At 45.3% G+C, this 17,296-nt stretch overlaps 1 protein-coding gene across 1 annotated transcript in view; it reads right to left on the bottom strand.

Annotated features, from left to right (window-relative positions):
* Positions 1-12,178, bottom strand: part of LOC137370250 (matrilin-4-like) — a 36,072-nt gene extending 23,894 nt beyond the window's left edge. Inside the window, exons 1-5 of the mRNA XM_068032628.1 lie at positions 12,148-12,178; positions 5,711-5,809; positions 2,221-2,367; positions 1,347-1,466; positions 543-1,112 (exon numbers count right to left, since the gene is read on the bottom strand). Coding sequence (XP_067888729.1) covers positions 543-1,112; positions 1,347-1,466; positions 2,221-2,367; positions 5,711-5,809; positions 12,148-12,178 — 967 coding nt within the window. The remainder of the gene's footprint in view (positions 1-542; positions 1,113-1,346; positions 1,467-2,220; positions 2,368-5,710; positions 5,810-12,147) is intronic.
* Between the last annotated feature and the right edge of the window lie 5,118 nt (positions 12,179-17,296).

Raw genomic sequence — 17,296 nt, 5'->3', positions numbered from 1 at the left:
TGCCTGCCCATTCTGCCAGCCTCTATGTGTCCTGTTGCAGTCGATTGGTATCATCCTCACAATTTGCTGCACCTCCAAGTTTGGTGTCATCAGCAAATTTTGAAATTTTACTCTGTATTCCAATATCCAAGTCATTTATATATATCAAAAAAGCAGTGGTTCTCGCACTGAACCTTGGGGAACACCACTGTCTATCATCCTGCAGTCTGAAAAACTGCCATTGACTACAAGTCACTGCCCCTCCTATTTCATGAACCTCAATTTTGAAATAGTGCCATGTAATTGTTTACTTCCACCTGAGAAAACAGATCCCACTGTGGTTTAATGTCTCATCTGAAAGACAGCATCTCTGGCAGTGCAGCACTCCCTCAGTAGTGCACTGGAGGGTCAGCCTAGATTTTGGTGCTCAAGTCTCTGGACTGGGACTCGAACCCACAGCCTTCTGAGTCAGAGGTGAAAGTGCAACCCACTGAACCAGCTGCTTTCTATAGTATTAATAAATAGTGTTAAAAACATGATAATGCAAAGCCCTCCAAACGTACCACATATTTTGGTTTGGAATTCGGAGAGGAGAGTTTGAATCATGCTGAAATTCTGCACAAAGAACACATGCTTCTCATGTGGCTCGCTGCCAATCAGCCGGAGAGTTTGCATGTCAACTCTCCCGACACCAACGGCGAATATCAGAATACCAGAGTCTCTTGCTTGTGCTGCCACTTCTGCCACCTTATCCTGCGGTCTCCCATCTGTCACTATAATTGCCACTCGTGGTACATTTCTGTCCAACGGCCTCGCCCCCTCATGCGTAGAGAAAGCCACGTTCATTGTGTATTCAATGGCCAGTCCTGTCATGGTGCCGGTTGCCAAGTGAATCATGTCCTTGACAGCTTTCATCATGTCCTCCACCTTTCTGTGGGTTTTGAGGGAGAACACACTTTCAACAGTGCTACCATAGAGGACAAGGCCGACTCTGGTCTTGTCTCGACCAACATCCAGGAATTGGAGAATATTATTGATGAATTCCTTCACTTTCTCAAAGTCAGGAGGAAGTATGCTCCGGGAACTGTCAATGATGAAAACTAAGTCTAAGGCCTTGCCAACGCATTGTTCTTCTGGAAAAAAAACACAACTATTTACTTGTTGGAAAGTAATAATATGCAATGGGAAAACTTCTGTCATAGGTACTGTAAACACATTAGGAACATAGGAACGACAGCTGATTCAGAATGGCATGCTTTGCACCCTCACAAAGGCCTGCACTTTCATCACCTTTGCAAATGGTTGGCCTCAAAATGGATCATCATGTTCACTCCCTGCATATCCTCTCCACAAACTACCTCAGTTACCTCCATTCACACATGCACGCTCCTCTGCCCCTTTGCTGATCCCCATCTCCCATTCCCTCTGCTGCCCTATTTTTGGCTGCTGTTGGAGCCATTGCAATCTCAACCTCTGGAGCCCACTCCCTTAGAATCAGAATGATACAGCACAGAAGGAGGCCATTCAGCCCATCGTGCCTTTGAAAGAGCTATCCAATTATTCCCACTTCCTCTGCTCTTTCCCCATAGCCCAGCAACTGTTTTCATTCAGATATTTATCCAATTGCCTTCATATTGAATCTGCTTCCACCACCCTCTCAGGCAATGCATTCCAGATCATAACATTACCTTAAATCTTGCTTACTGACCCTCCTGCCAGTGGAAACAGTTTCTCTTTATTTACTCTATTAAAACCTCTCATAATCTTGAACACCTTCATTAAAGTTCCCTTAACCTTCTCTGCTGTAAGGAGAACAATCCCAGCTTCGCCAGTCTCTCCACATTAACTAAAATCTCTCATCCCTGGTATCATTCTTGTAAATCTACTCCACACCCTTAATCCCCTCGGGTTGTCACCTCCCTCCCTGCATTAAAAGCCTCCATAAAACCCATCCTTTTAATTATGCCTTCGGTCTTCCCTCCGCGTTTTTCATTTTCCTTTTTCCCTTTCTGTTCAGCGTCCATTAGTTTTCTTCCTCCTTGTGAATGTTTTGAGAACTTTCCCATACACACAAGAAGTATGGGAGGAATGTCAGTTGTTGCTGACCCTTTGATATGCTCTCAGTTTCCCTACATGTTCAAGATTGTCCTCACAGAGACCCTTTGCACATGCATCAATTTCAGTGATTTCGATGGGGACCTATTGTCTGGGTCAATGCAGAAGATGTACGTCCGTACCCACCGATATATTGCTGTGAAATGGCGTCATCTGCCTTGCTCACTCTGGATTGTTTTGTATACTGGGCTTGTCTGGCCAACACAACATTCTCAACCAGCACAACTTCCAAAAGAAGAAGGAGAAAGATACTTCGAAGTGTGATCTTCATACCTGAGAAGACATCAGAACAAGAGAACATCAAAAATAGGAGCAAAAGCTGACCATAAGGCCCCTCATGACTGCCCCTCTGTTCAATAACATCAGGGCTGATCTTCTACATCAACTCCACTTTTCTGCCCTGTCTCCGCACCCCTTGATTCATGTAGTGCCCAACAATCTATTGATCTCAGTCTTGAATATACTCAATGACTGAGCATCCACAGTCCTCTGGAGAATTCCAAAGATTCACAATCCTCTGAGTAAAGAAACTGCACTTCATCTCAGTCTTAAATGGCCAACCCCTTATCCTGTTACTATGACCCATAGTCCTAGACTCTCCAGGGGAAATAGCTTCTCAGCATCTACCCTGTCGAGTCCTCTCAGAATTTTTCATTTTACTAAACTCCTGTGTATGTAGGCTCATTCTACTCAATCTCTGCTCAATATGGCAGCTGTTTCATTTCTGAGGGTCATTCTGGTGAACCTCTGTTGCACCACCTCTAGGGCAAGTTTATCCTTACTTACATAAGGAGACCAAAACTCTTCGCAGTACTCCAGGTGTGGTCTCACCAAAGCTTTATATAACTGCAGTAAGACTGCCCTATTCTTACACTCCAACCTCCTTGCAAGAAAGGCTAACATACCATTTGACCTCTTAATTGCTTGCTGCACCTGACAAGGATTGACAGTACAGAAAGCAGAAAATTAAAAATCTTATGATAATATTGTATTTACAACAATCTTTTTTATATCAACACACAACAGTATAGCACAGTTTGGACTCTTCCTATTTCAGATGAAGGTTAATGATACAATTAAGTCGAAGGAGCTCTCCCATTGATTCAGTTGGTTAATACATTCCCCATTATCTCAGTACTTAACTGAAGTGTAAGCCTAAATTTTATTCTCAACTGTCCAGAAGGAGCTGTGAACTCAAACCTTCTGACCCAGAGGAAAGAGTGTTACCACTGATGCAAGGCTGACATCTTGGTGATTCCTTTCTTAGCATTGAGATGTTGAGCCTAATTGTAGCATTTCTCCTTCCAGTGGAGATCTGCTACTTTGACACAGACTGTACTGGGGATGATCCTGGGTCGTTTGACATTGATCTGATACATTTCCCGTAATTTTATGAGCCCTGTAGGAATGGGAACGGGGGCGGGGGAACCCGGATTGTAAGGGAAGGCGGGGCAGTGCAGTGCCCATCGCCTTCCCGATTCCATGGAATTTAGTCCAGGGCAGGGAAGGCCAAGTAATAGCCACTTAAGAGCAGCCTCCCGCCTCCACTCCCATTTCACTAATATTGGAGGGTGCTACCAGGTGGAGACAACGCCAGGTCAGTCCTGGTGGCCCCCTAGCAGGCGCAGGGGTGGGCTCCCCTCTCTAAGGGCAATTCATGGCCTACGGAGGGCACCCCATGGCCATGGCCCCCCTCCCCGCTCTCACTAACTCACCCCTCCCCACCCCATTGCTGGGGCCTGCCTGACTGGCCCCGGGGACCCTGACCCCACTCACCTGGATTCTGGGGTCTCCTCCTTTTTTACCACTGCAGGCTATCCTCAGTACCAACAGTAGCCACTGCTCCCAGTGGCGCTACTGGTAGTACTGAGCTGCTGGCCTTCCAATTGGCCACCAACTCTGGAGGCGGGAGTTTGTCCCTTAAAGTGATGGTGTCCCTAATGGCGGGCAGTTAATTGGTGGCCACTGTGGAATTCGGCCGGGGGTCTGAGGGAGATCCAAGGTAGGGTCACCCCTGCATTTTGGCCCGGACTCTAGCCATCAGGTTAAAATCCAGCCCATTAACTCTGCTTCTCTCTCCAGAACTGTCACTCGGACACATGGATTAATTAAAGAAGGCCAGCATAGATTTGTTAAACACAAATTGTATTTAACTAACTTGATTGAGTCCAAAAGGCATTTGCTACATAACAGGCTTGTCAGCAAAATGAAAGCCCATGGAATAAAAAAGACTGTGCCAGCATGGATACGAAGTTGGCTGAGTGACAGGAAACAGAGTAGTGGTTGACGGTTTTTTGGCAGGGCTGGAGGAAGGTATATAGTGGGGTTCCCCAGGGTTGGTACTAGTACCACTGCTTTTCTTAACATATATTAATGACTTAAACCTGGGTGTAAAGGGCACAATTCAGATTTTGCAGATGACATAAAACCTGGAAGTATTGTGAACTGTGAGCAGGATAGTGATAAACGTCAAGTTGACAAAGACAGGCTGGTGGAATGAGCAGACACGTGGCAGATGTAATTTTGCTAGGAAGAAAGGGCAGAGGCAACATACAATAAAGGTTTCAAATCTAAAGGGGTGCAAGAGCAGAGGGACCTGGGTATATGTGTACAAATCGTTGAAGGTGGCAGGACAGTTTGAGAAAGTGGTTATTCTGGGATTCTGAGCTTTATAAATAAAGGCATAGAGTACAAAAGCAAGGAAGTTATGATAAACCTTTATAAAACACTGGTTCAGCCACAATTCTGGGCACCACACTTTCGGAAGGATGTGCAGGCTTTATAGAGGGTGCATAAAAAATTCACACGAATGGTTCCAGGGATGAGGAACTTCAGTTATGTGGATAGATTGGAGAAGCTGGGGCTTCTTGGAGGAGAGGAAATTGAGGGGGTGATTTGATAGAGGTATTCAAAATCACGAGGGGTCTGGGTAGAGTAGATAGAGAGAAACTGTTCCCATTAGGGGAAGGGTCGAGAACCAGAGGACTAGGTTGGCCATTCGACTGGTTTTATACTAGACAGTCCAATTTTCTGGTGGTCTGTCCCCTGTCTGGTAACCAATTTGAACCGGATGCCTTCTTGACCGGTATTTTTATTTTGAAGTGCCTAACCTATCGGGAACCATTTAAAATTAAAATTATTAGTTATGCCTGTGCCTGCAAAATCCCACCCAAAGGCCACCGTAGCACCCAGCAAAGATCCTATCAGATCTATCTGTGTGTGATTCCTTATGATGCTCTCACGTTACTTTGTTACCTCACTTGTGCCGTGATTGATGTAGACATAGAACCACACTGATGCCACAAGGAGAGACACAACAGCAGCCTGGCAAAAAACTCTCCATCCAAAGAAGGGTCACTGACCCGAAACGTTAACTCTGCTTCTCTTTCCACAGATGCTGCCAGACTTGCTGAGTGGTTCCAGCATTTCTTGTTTTTATTTCAGATTTCCAGCATCCGCAGTATTTTGCTTTTAAAAAACTCTCCATGTCTGTCTGTGCCTTGCTCCTATTCTCAACCTGGATAGTGCTGCCCATAAAATGGATCAGATTACTAGGCAGGCTCAACACTAGTACACACATTTCCCGATTAAAAGCATCACTTGAATTTTTTTTTACCTGATTTAGCTCCTCCAAGGTTCATTATAAACTGGAAATATACAAGCTCCCCAAGTTTGGCTCGTTCTAAGACACTGCGTCCATTATGTAAGGTCACTCCTTTGAGCAACAGGTTTGAATCAATAGTTATTATAATTAATTTAATTAAAGAAGTGTGCAAATGCGTGTGGGTTGGCAGGAATGTCTGGTATTCTTGTGGTCTGTGGCTACCGTACAGAGCACATATATTTAAAGTGATTGGCAAAAGAAATAATGGCGACATGAGGAAAAACTTTTTCTACGCAAGCGAGTGGTTAGGATCTGGAATGCACTGCCTGAGTGTAGTGGAGGTAGGTTCAATCGAGGCCTTCAAGAGGGAATTGGATAATTATCTGAAGAAAAAAAGAAAATGGCGATGTGGAAAGGGTGGAGGAGTGCAATTTTGTTATTCGTTCCTGGGATGTGGGTGTCGCTGGCTAGGCCAGCATTTATTGCCCATCCCTAATTGCCCTTCAGAAGGTGAATACAACTTCTTGAATACAACTGAGTGGCTTGCAAGGCCATTTCAGAGGGCAGTTAAGAGTTAACAAAATTACTGTGGGTCTGGAGTCACGTATTGGCCAGATTGAGTAAGAATAGCAGTGAACTAGAGGGGTTTTTACACCAATCTGGTAGTTTCATGATCACCATTACTGATACTAGCTTTTTTTTTTAGAATTAGAATTAGAATATTACAGCGCAGTACAGGCCCTTCGGCCCTCGATGTTGCGCCGATCATCTGACCTACACTATTCCATTTACATCCATATGTCTATCCAATGACCACTTAAATGCCCTTAAAGTTGGCGAGTCTACTACTGTTGCAGGCAGGGCGTTCCACGCCCCTACTACTCTCTGCGTAAAGAAACTACCTCTGACATCTGTCCTATATCTTTCACCCCTCAACTTAAAGCTATGTCCCCTCGTGTTTGCCATCCTCATCCGAGGAAAAAGACTCTCACTATCCACCCTATCTAACCCTCTGATTATCTTGTATGTCTCTATTAAGTCACCTCTCCTCCTCCTTCTCTCTAACGAAAACAACCCCAAGTCCCTCAGCCTTTCCTCGTAAGACCTTCCTTCCATACCAGGCAACATCCTAGTAAATCTCCTCTGCACCCTTTCCAAAGCTTCGACATCCTTCCTATAATGCGGTGACCAGAACTGCACGCAATACTCCAGGTGCGGCCTCACCAGAGTTTTGTACAGCTGCATCATGACCCCGTGGCTCTGAAACTCGATCCCCCTACTAATAAAGGCTAACACACCATATGCCTTCTTAACAGCCCTATTAACCTGGGTAGCAACTTTCAGGGATTTATGTACCTGGATACCAAGATCTCTCTGCTCATCTACACTACCAAGAATCTTCCCATTAGCCCAGTACTCTGCATTGCTGTTACTCCTTCCAAAGTGAATCACCTCACACTTCTCCGCATTAAACTCCATTTGCCATCTCTCAGCCCAGCTCTGCAGCCTATCTATGTCCCTCTGTACCCTACAACACCCTTCGACACTATCCACAACTCCACCGACCTTCGTGTCATCCGCAAATTTACTAACCCACCCTTCTACACCCTCATCCAGGTCGTTTATAAAAATGACAAACAGCAGTGGCCCCAAAACAGAACCTTGCGGTACACCACTAGTAACTAAACTCCAGGATGAACATTTGCCATCAACCACCACCCTCTGTCTTCTTTCAGCTAGCCAATTTCTGATCCAAAGCTCTAAATCACCTTCAACCCCATACTTGCGTATTTTCTGCAATAGCCTACTGTGGGGAACCTTATCAAACGCCTTACTGAAATCCATATACACCACATCCACGGCTTTACTCTCATCCACCTGTTTGGTCACCTTCTCGAAAAACTCAATAAGGTTTGTGAGGCACGACCTACCTTTCACAAAACCGTGCTGACTATCGCAAATGAACTTATTCTTTTCAAGATGATTATAAATCCTGTCTCTTATAACCTTTTCCAACATTTTACCCACAACCGAAGTAAGGCTCACAGGTCTATAATTACCAGGGCTGTCTCTACTCCCCTTCTTGAACAAGGGGACAACATTTGCTATCCTCCAGTCCTCCGGCACTACTCCTGTCGACAATGACGACTTGAAGATCAACAACAACGGCTCTGCAATCTCCTCCCTGGCTTCCCAGAGAATCCTAGGATAAATCCCATCTGGCCCAGGGGACTTATCTATTTTCACTCTTTCCAAAATTGCTAACACCTCCTCCTTGTGAATCTCAATCCCATCTAGCCTAGTAGGCTGTATCTCAGTAATCTCCTCGGCAACATTTTCTTTCTCTACTGTAAATACTGATGAAAAATATTCATTTAACGCTTCCCCTATCTCCTCTGATTCCGCACACAACTTCCCACTACTATCCTTGATTGGCCCTGTTCTAACTCTTATCATTCGTTTATTCCTGATATACCTATAGAAAGCCTTAGGGTTTTCTTTGATCCTATCCGCCAATGACTTCTCGTGTCCTCTCCTTGCTCTTCTTAGCCCTCCCTTTAGATCCTTCCTGGCTAGCTTGTAACTCTCAAGCGCCCTAACTGAGCCTTCACGTCTCATCCTAACATAAGCCGCCCTCTTCCTCTTGACAAGCGCTTCAACTTCTTGAGTAAACCACGGCTCCCTTGCTCGACAACTTCCTCCCTGCCTGACAGGTACATACTTATCAAGGACACGCATTAGCTGCTCCTTGAATAAGCTCCACATTTCGTTTGTGCCCATCCCCTGCAGTTTCCTTCCCCATCCTACACATCCTAAATCTTGCCTAATCGCGTCATAATTTCCTTTCCCCCAGCTATAATTCTTGCCCTGCGGTATATACCTGTCCCTGCCCATCGCTAAGGTAAACCTAACCGAATTGTGATCACTATCGCCAAAGTGCTCACCTACATCTAAATCGAACACCTGGCCGGGTTCATTACCCAGTACCAAATCCAATGTGGCATCGCCCCTGGTTGGCCTGTCCACATACTGTGTCAGAAAACCCTCCTGCACACACTGGACAAAAACAGACCCATCTAAAGTACTCGAACTATAGTATTTCCAGTCAATATTTGGAAAGTTAAAGTCCCCCATAACCACTACCCTGTTACTCTCGCTCCTGTCGAGAATCATCTTCGCTATCCTTTCCTCTACATCTCTGGAACTATTCGGAGGTCTATAGAAAACTCCCAACAGGGTGACCTCTCCTCTCCTGTTTCTAACCTCGGCCCATACTACCTCAGTAGACGAGTCCTCAAACGTCCTTTCTGCCGCTGTAATACTTTCCTTGATTAACAATGCCACACCCCCCCCTCTTTTACCCTCTTCTCTGTTCTTTCTGAAACATCTAAATCCCGGAACCTGCAACATCCATTCCTGCCCCTGCTCTACCCATGTCTCCGAAATGGCCACAACATCAGGATCCCAGGTACCAACCCATGCTGCAAGCTCACCCACCTTATTCCAGATGCTCCTGGCATTGAAGTAGACACACTTTAAACCAAGTTCTTGCTTGCCAGTGCCCTCTTGCGTCCCTGGAACCTTATCCCCTACCTCACTACTCTCAACAGCCTGTACACTGGCACTGCAATTTAGGTTCCCATTCCCCTGCTGATTTAGTTTAAACCCCCCCGAAGAGCACTAACAAATCTCCCCCCCAGGATATTGGTACCCCTCTGGTTCAGGTGAAGACCATCCTGTTTGTAGAGGTCCCACCTACCCCAGAAAGAGCCCCAATTATCCAGGAAACCAAAACCCTCCCTCCTACACCATCCCTGCAGCCACGTGTTCAACTCCTCTCTCTCCCTATTCCTCTCTTCGCTAGCACGTGGCACAGGCAACAACCCAGAGATAACAACTCTGGTTGTTCTCGCTCTAAGCTTCCACCCTAGCTCCCTGAATTTCTGCCTTAAATCCCCATCTCTCTTCCTACCTATGTCGTTGGTGCCTATGTGGACCACGACTTGGGGGTGCTCCCCCTCCCCCTTAAGGATCCCAAAAACACGATCGGAGACATCACGTACCCTGGCACCTGGGAGGCAACACACCAACCGTGAGTCTCTCTCGTTCCCACAGAACCTCCTATTTGTTCCCCTAACTATGGAGTCCCCAATGACTAATGCTCTGCTCCTCTTCCCTTTTCCCTTCTGAGCAACAGGGACAGACTCTGTGCCAGAGACCTGCACCCCATTGCTTACCCCTGGTAAGTCGTCCCCCCCAACAGTATCCAAAACGGTATACCTGTTGTTGAGGGAAACGGCCACAGGGGATCCCTGCACTGCCTGCTGGTTCCCTTTCCTTCCCCTGACGGTAACCCATCTACCTACTTCTTTTACCTGAGGTGTGACTGCCTCCCTATAACTCCTGTCAATAATCCCCTCCGCCTCCCGAATGATCCGAAGTTCATCCAGCTCCAGCTCCAGTTCCCTAACGCGGTCTGCGAGGAGCTGGAGTTGGGTGCACTTCCCGCAGATGCAGTCAGCAGGGACACTCTTGGCGACCCCTACCTCCCACATTCTGCAGGAGGAACATACAACTGCCTTTACCTCCATTCCCACTATTCTAGATTCCCAATAAATCTACTGAAAAACCAAACGAAAAAAAAAGTCAAAACTTGTTCGCTCAGCAATCCGACGGACTGAAGTTTTAAATAAAAAGCTTACCTTATCAACACCCTAGAGTCCTTTTTTTTTTGGTTAGAGGAGGAGGGTGGGTGGGAGACACTACACGTGTAGTGTCTCGGGTACTGCCACTGCCCAAATAAATAGTTTTCCCCTACCCAGCAGTCCCCGGTCCTCCGAAACAAAAAAGGGATTAACTTGTAACTTACTGAAATTGACCGCTCAGCTGAAAGTCCGCTCCGCACCCCGTTCTATCAAGGCTGCTCCTCGCAAAAGACAAAGATTTTAAAACTGCCCAAATAAATAGTTTTCCCCTACCCAGCAGTCCAGATTTGTTTAAGTGATTGAATTTAAATTTCCTACATTTGAACTTATGTTTCCCAATCATTAGTCTAGCCGTCTGGAGTACTAGCCCTGTAACATAACCACTACACTACTGAATCCCTCAGGCAATAGACTGTCATTAATGTTCCTCACCTTCTATTTAGTCTTCTTTTGACAACCTACCTTTCCCTCCAACTTACATAACACTAGAGTGACATAGCACCAACATGGGAAACACAACCTAGCAAAACCTCATCAAATTCCCAGGTTTGGGGAACGAGATGGTGCCTTCGCCTTTCATCTCAGGGACCTGAGCTCAAATCAAGTCCTTACTGTTGGGACAAAAATATTCTATGTTAATAATAGAGGGGGACATGAACTTGACATTTCTTTCCAGCAATTTCTGTTAACTCTTTACTATTATCAGAAATGTTATCACCAGAGGAAGCCAGTGAGGAAAACTGCACTCACTCATTGTGCCTGTGTAGAATTCTGATTAAAGGTCTGCTACCCGACCCGAACCTGACAGGACCCAATGACATGTGTCGGGTTCGGGTCGGGTCGGGTTGCACTTCCGGGTCCGGCATTTGGGCTTGGGTCAGACTCGCTCTATCACAGGTAAGTGGCTCCACTGTTAATGTAATTTTTTGACTAGAAAGGTGTTTTCTTTTACAGTTATTTTAAGCTTGTGCAGATCAGCAAGAAAATGAAAAATGGAAGGTATGTTAACTGATGGTCGGTTCGGGTCGGGCGCGGGAAAAAATGGAAGGACTCGAGCCGGGTCGGACTCGGGTCGGATATGGTTCTGTCGGGCTTGGGTCAGGTTTTGTTTTGCAGACCCGAGCAGGCCTTTACTTCTGCTTTCCTTTACTTGAGAGCTGCTGTGATTGAGGACGGTACCACTCAATGCTGTCCTGTACGCTACTCAAAGAGCAGATCTTGTGTTAACCGCAGCATAAGGCACATTTATAAACGAACAGCAATCACAAAATAAAAGCGAAAGCGTATCAGATAATATATTACCTTAAAGAAACATCTTTGGAGAAAGGATTAGTTAAGTTCACTGCTAACCCTTGTAAAGATGACAGTGGCTGATAGAAGGTGATGTAATGCCTACCTGTTACCAGATGGTGCAATAAAGAGAGAGTGAAAGAACTTTCTACTGGCATGTGAGTCCCACACCTGTAACTAAAATAACACTGAGACTGGGTTAATGCAGCATCACGGGTATTTGATAAGCTCCTGATCAGCACAAGCTTGGTGTACTGGCATCGCACATCCGCCTACAATGCGCAGCATTTCTGCTGCCCACCCATTGCCAGCAGGAAATAGTGGGGGGATGGTTGGTAGGGGAAGAGATGCACAGTTCAGGGCAGCACCCCTGCTCATGAGAGTCATAGAATTTGTGTCACACCTGGCCTGAGAATGCTTTAATGGTCCATTGCCAACAATGACATACCTTACCTTGATTATAGAAGCAGTCCATTCTGCCCATCTTGCTTCTGCTGGCTCTTTGAAAGGGCTCTCCAATGACTCCCACTCCTCTACCCTTTCTACATAGCTCTGCAAATTTCTCCTTTTCAACAATTCCCTTTCGAAAGTTTCTATTGAATCTGCTTCCACCACCCTTTCAGGTAGTGCATTCCAGATCACAACAACTCACTGTGTAAAATAAATTCTCCTCATTGCCCCTTTGGTTCATTTTCCAATTACCTTAAATTTGCATCTTCTGGCTATAGATATTAGTATTCCAATTGTTCCACTCCACCGATTAAAATTCCAAACAACCTATCAGATATCTCCAGTGAATTCATTTACACCAATCCACATTCATTATAAAACACAACTCTATAAAGTATCATCTCTACTCACACTGCCTTTGATCACTTATTGAAAAGGTTTAATGTAAACTCTAATATGGCTACACAATCTTGGGCGTAAGGTTGACAGTAAGTTGCACAATGCGAATAGTCGATAGCTCAAGGTGTCGGAATCCTATTATAATAACATTGGAACTGACGTATAAATTCCCTCTCGCCCAGACCAAGGGTTACTGGCTAACTGGGAGAGAGTTTAGGATTAGCAAAGATGAAACTCAATGTAACTGCATTTTGCAATTAATTCTGCGGCAAATCTGGGAACGCTGAAAATAGTTCTGTTTTCAAAAAAGATCTTTATAATTTAAAGACGAGTAAAAACACCGATCTTCATTAGAATTAATCTGGAAGTTGGCAGAACTTCTTTGGCAGAACATTATAACTCTCTGATAATTGTCCAGCTAACATTTATTATGAGAATTGGAAAAAAAGCAATAAATATAACTCATTACCTGCTTTTGGGTCAATCTACGCAGAACTCAGCACCCTCGTTCACTCTGGACTGGTTTTGCTAATGTGTTCACTTCAGAAACAGGAACACTGTCAAATTTTGCTGTGATGCTCGGTTGGTTGAGGTGAAGGTAGGCAAGACTCCAGATGCAAAAGAAATGTATTTTAAAAAAACACTTCTAGTTTTGTTTGTGGAGCAGTCCATTCCATCAGAGAAGACCTCAATCAATTTTTTTTTTTGCCATAGCTTGTGGCTGGGAGGAGGGTTGTTGCTTAAATAGACCATTCTGGTACATCAGCACATTGCCAGCACAAATGATGGGCAATATTATGATTTCCATTAAGGCTAGAAAAAAGTTGGAGAGAGTGTGTAAATAGTGAGCTCAAAGTCCTTCCGATCGCCAAAAGAAATACTTTAGAAATTATGGGCTGGAGACGGGCTGGGAGATGGAGGATTGTCAAAATTGAAACAAAGGCTTCGGGAGGGAAGCCCCATGCCGTCACGTTGTGGCAGGTGATCGTGCTAGAGCGAGGCGAGAAGGTAATTAAGCTTGTTAAACAGGCAATTAACAGCGATTTTCACAGGTTTTCCTAATTTTTTCCACGGGTGCACAGCAACAATGGAGATTCAGAGCCTCGCCAGCTATAACCAGGCGGAGGCTTAGCGGGAGGTCAGTGTTGGTTGCAGGCAGCAGCCATTACGAGTGGTTAATGTGCCCTGAATGGGAGGGTGGAGCTGGTTGGGCAGTAGAAGTAGCAATTGGGCGCAGGGGCAAACTTGTCGAGCGCAGCGTGCGCATTCTGCTTCAGTGCCCTCTTGTATTTGGCAGCCGTATCTATGGAGCAGGATGGGAGGCCCAGAGAACTGAGTGTAGCTAATTGTCATGGGCCTCATTCATTCAGACTTTGAGACCTCCAGGGAGGAGGAGCATGAGAGAGGGAGAGAGCTGCAGCCACCAAGAGCAGGGCATCAACAACCAGAGGGACACCAGGATCAGGAGCCTGAAAGGAAGGAGAAGGGTGCAGAGGGGCAGGCAATCAGCCTCTTGGGTGCAAGTGACAATACCTCCTGGAGAGGGTCTACCATCAGAGGCTCAGCTTCCTGCAAATGTTGGAGCAGCAGCGGTGCTGAAGCTTGCACCTCTCCAGCGAGAACATTCCTGAGCTGTGCACCCTGGTGCAGGCTGAGCTGAGCCCAATAGGGAGGGGAGGGTCCCCCAATGCCTGTCGCGTTGAAGGTCACTGTGGTGCTGAATTTTCCATTCCTCGGGATCATTCCAGGGATCTGCTGGATTTATCAGTGGGATTTTCCAGTCTGCGGCTCATCGTTGCATTAAGATGATCACCAACGCCATCTTCAAGAGGGTCAGCAAGTACATGCATTTCTGCACCGAGCCGGAGAGTCAAGCTGAGAGGGCTGTAGGGTTCAGGGCCATTGCTGGATTGCCCCAGGTGCAGGGTGTCATCATCTGCTCAATTGCGGCCATCAAGGTTCCCACAGACCAGGCAGTGGCCTTCATCAACAGGAAAGGCTTCCACTTGCTCAATGTACAACTGGTCGGTGACCATTGCACACGGATTCTTCAGGGGATCTCCTAGACTGGTTTAGATTGCCTGAGGAGAGGTTTCCAGAGTATTTCCTCCTTATTGGAATTGAGCTTTGTCCCCTCAGGTTTTTGCCTCACTCGGGCGATGGCTTGGTTGCAGGGGAGGGGGTATTCACAATACTCCAGGCATCATGTGGAACAGGTTTGATGGAGAAGCCTGTCCTTGATGGAATGTCAGGGTTGTACGTTTGTGAGAAGCAGGCAGTCAGATCGGCCATTCCCCCTGCCCCCACCCCCCACCACCCTCCCTCCTCCCTGGCCCAGGCCCTCAAGAAGATCCTCTGACCTGCCCACACCTCCTCTGCACTGGGTGGTTAAAGATCAGACATTTCAGACAGAAGTGGAAATCTGTGACAAATACTCTTCTAATTTGAAGTGAGTATTCAGCTGGTGTCTGAGGATGTAGTTCCTAACTTGGTACCGAATAATTTTTTTTTAAAAAGTGTAATCCAGTTTTTAATCAAATTTAAAAAGAGAAGGAAGATAACATGTGTGGCAAAATTAATATGCCTCATCATTGGCAGGTGGGAGCCTGCATGACATAACCCAAATGGATTTTGATCACCTGACATTGAAGGTGTAAAGAAGCTCACATTCCAGGATCTGCTGAGATGATAGAATCCACAAACACAGAAGTGGTTAAACCGGCTGGTCCATGTTTTTTGAATTAGACACAGGACAGTTTGAAGACACAGACTGCCCTTTGCAACTGAATCTGGCATAAGACAGCCTCTGTCCTGGCTGGCTCTCTCTCGCTTTGTCACAAGCCTCCGGACCCACTGAAGACACGTAAACTTCAAGAGAGAGAAGACACCTACATCGAAACAAGTTAAAGTGTGCACTGGGCCCCAACGAACAGCAAGACTTACCGGCAACCAAAGACTCAGCATCACATTCAAAGGACTGTAACTACCAGATATTGCCTCAAACTTTTCCCCTTTATTCCTTCTACCTTTTCTGTCTCTATCTGCATGTGTGTTTATCGTGTATGCATGCTAGCATGGTCGCGTCGCATATATAAGTTGTTAACCGAATTAGAGTTTAAGATTAATAAACTTTCATCTTTCTTGTTTAAATATAAGAAAACCTGTCTGATTTCTTTGCCTTACAATTAGAAAGCGGTGAACAAGGATTCACTGAAGGCGAGCTAAAAACACGGTGTTTTTAAAATTAAACCCTGTTCCTGTTAATCCAGGCAAAGGCTGAGCGGGAACCCCTAGACCCCTTCTCACCTGGTCGTAACACTGTGGATAAAATTAGCTGCCCAAATACTCATTAATAAAAGAGATGGAGATACCTGATTGGTTAAACTGCTTCCTGTTGATAGGTTGTTGACCTAATTTTTTCTAGTAGATTAATTATTTGCTTTCCTTAAAGTTCATGGGTGGATTAATTGTGGCTGTTGATGTTATTTGTAGGAATGATTAAAACACGTATCAAATTATATCATTGCATTTACTCAGCAGATTGGACGGTGCTTATTCATTACCATATCTGGTTTCACAATTTGATCTGATGTATAACAGAAAGGTCCAATAAGGCTGGTGGCCTTAGAAATGCACACCCACCATATTGAGTTGTGAGGCTAGGACCCATGCCAGAGGAGTTAAAAAGCTTCATTGAAATAATTAAATAAATGGCCTACTCGAGTTGTAGGAACTTTTACGATATTGGTCAAATTCACGCTTGATCCACATGTTAAACTCACTCAGCAACTCGTAGCACTAACAGGCAACAAGGATCCTTCAGCAGCTCTGTTTAAAGGGCCCCTGCATTATACACAGGTTAGTTGCTGCTTTATCCTTTTAGGCTGCGATGTTATTATGAATTATTTTTCTGCCCTCCACCACTGATTCCTGACTTCTACTGACAACTCTTTGCTGAAATAAAAACAAAATACTGCAGATGCAGGAAATCTGAAATAAAACCAGAAAGTGCTGGAAATACTCAGCAGGTCTGGCAGCATCTGTGGAGAGAGAAACAGAGTTAACTTTTCAGGACTGTGACCTTTCATCAGAACTCGGTCACAGACCTGAAACATTAACTCTATTTCTCTCTGCCTGTGATTGTCACGATCACCCTTTCTTCCTTTAAAACTCTCCTTAAAACTGATCTCTTTGGCCAAACTTTTGGTAATCTGCCCTAACACCTCCTAATGTGGCTCAGAGTAAATGTTGCTTTATAATGCTCCTGTGAAGTGCCTTGGAATGTCAAAGGTGCTATATAAATGCACGTTGTCGTTGCTTTTGAAAGTTACTATTGGATCTGCTTCCACCACCCTTTCAGGCAGGGCATTCCAGATCACCACAACTCGCTGTGTAAAAAACTATTCTCCTCATCTCCCCTTTCTGATTCTTTTGTCAATTGCCTTAAATCTGTGCCCTCTGGTTACTGAGCCTCCTGCAAGTGGGAACAGTTTCTCCTTATTTACTCTATCAAAACCACCTCATACTTTTGAAACCTCCATTAAATCTCCCTTTAACCTTCTCTACTCTATGGAAATTATCCCCAGTTTCCCTGGTTTCTCCACATGAGTGAAAACTACAATGATAATCTTTAATATTATTTAGTCTATCCAAACCTTTCACAATTTAGAGGGGTCTGGATTGAGCAAATAAAGAGAAATTTTATTCACTGAAAAATCGCGAGGACTTTCAAATGAGCTAATCTCCATGCCTG

Source organism: Heterodontus francisci, chromosome 5 (assembly GCF_036365525.1).
Source record: "Heterodontus francisci isolate sHetFra1 chromosome 5, sHetFra1.hap1, whole genome shotgun sequence".
Classification (NCBI taxonomy): Eukaryota; Metazoa; Chordata; class Chondrichthyes; order Heterodontiformes; family Heterodontidae; genus Heterodontus; species Heterodontus francisci.
This window is presented reverse-complemented; position numbering and strand designations above follow the sequence as displayed.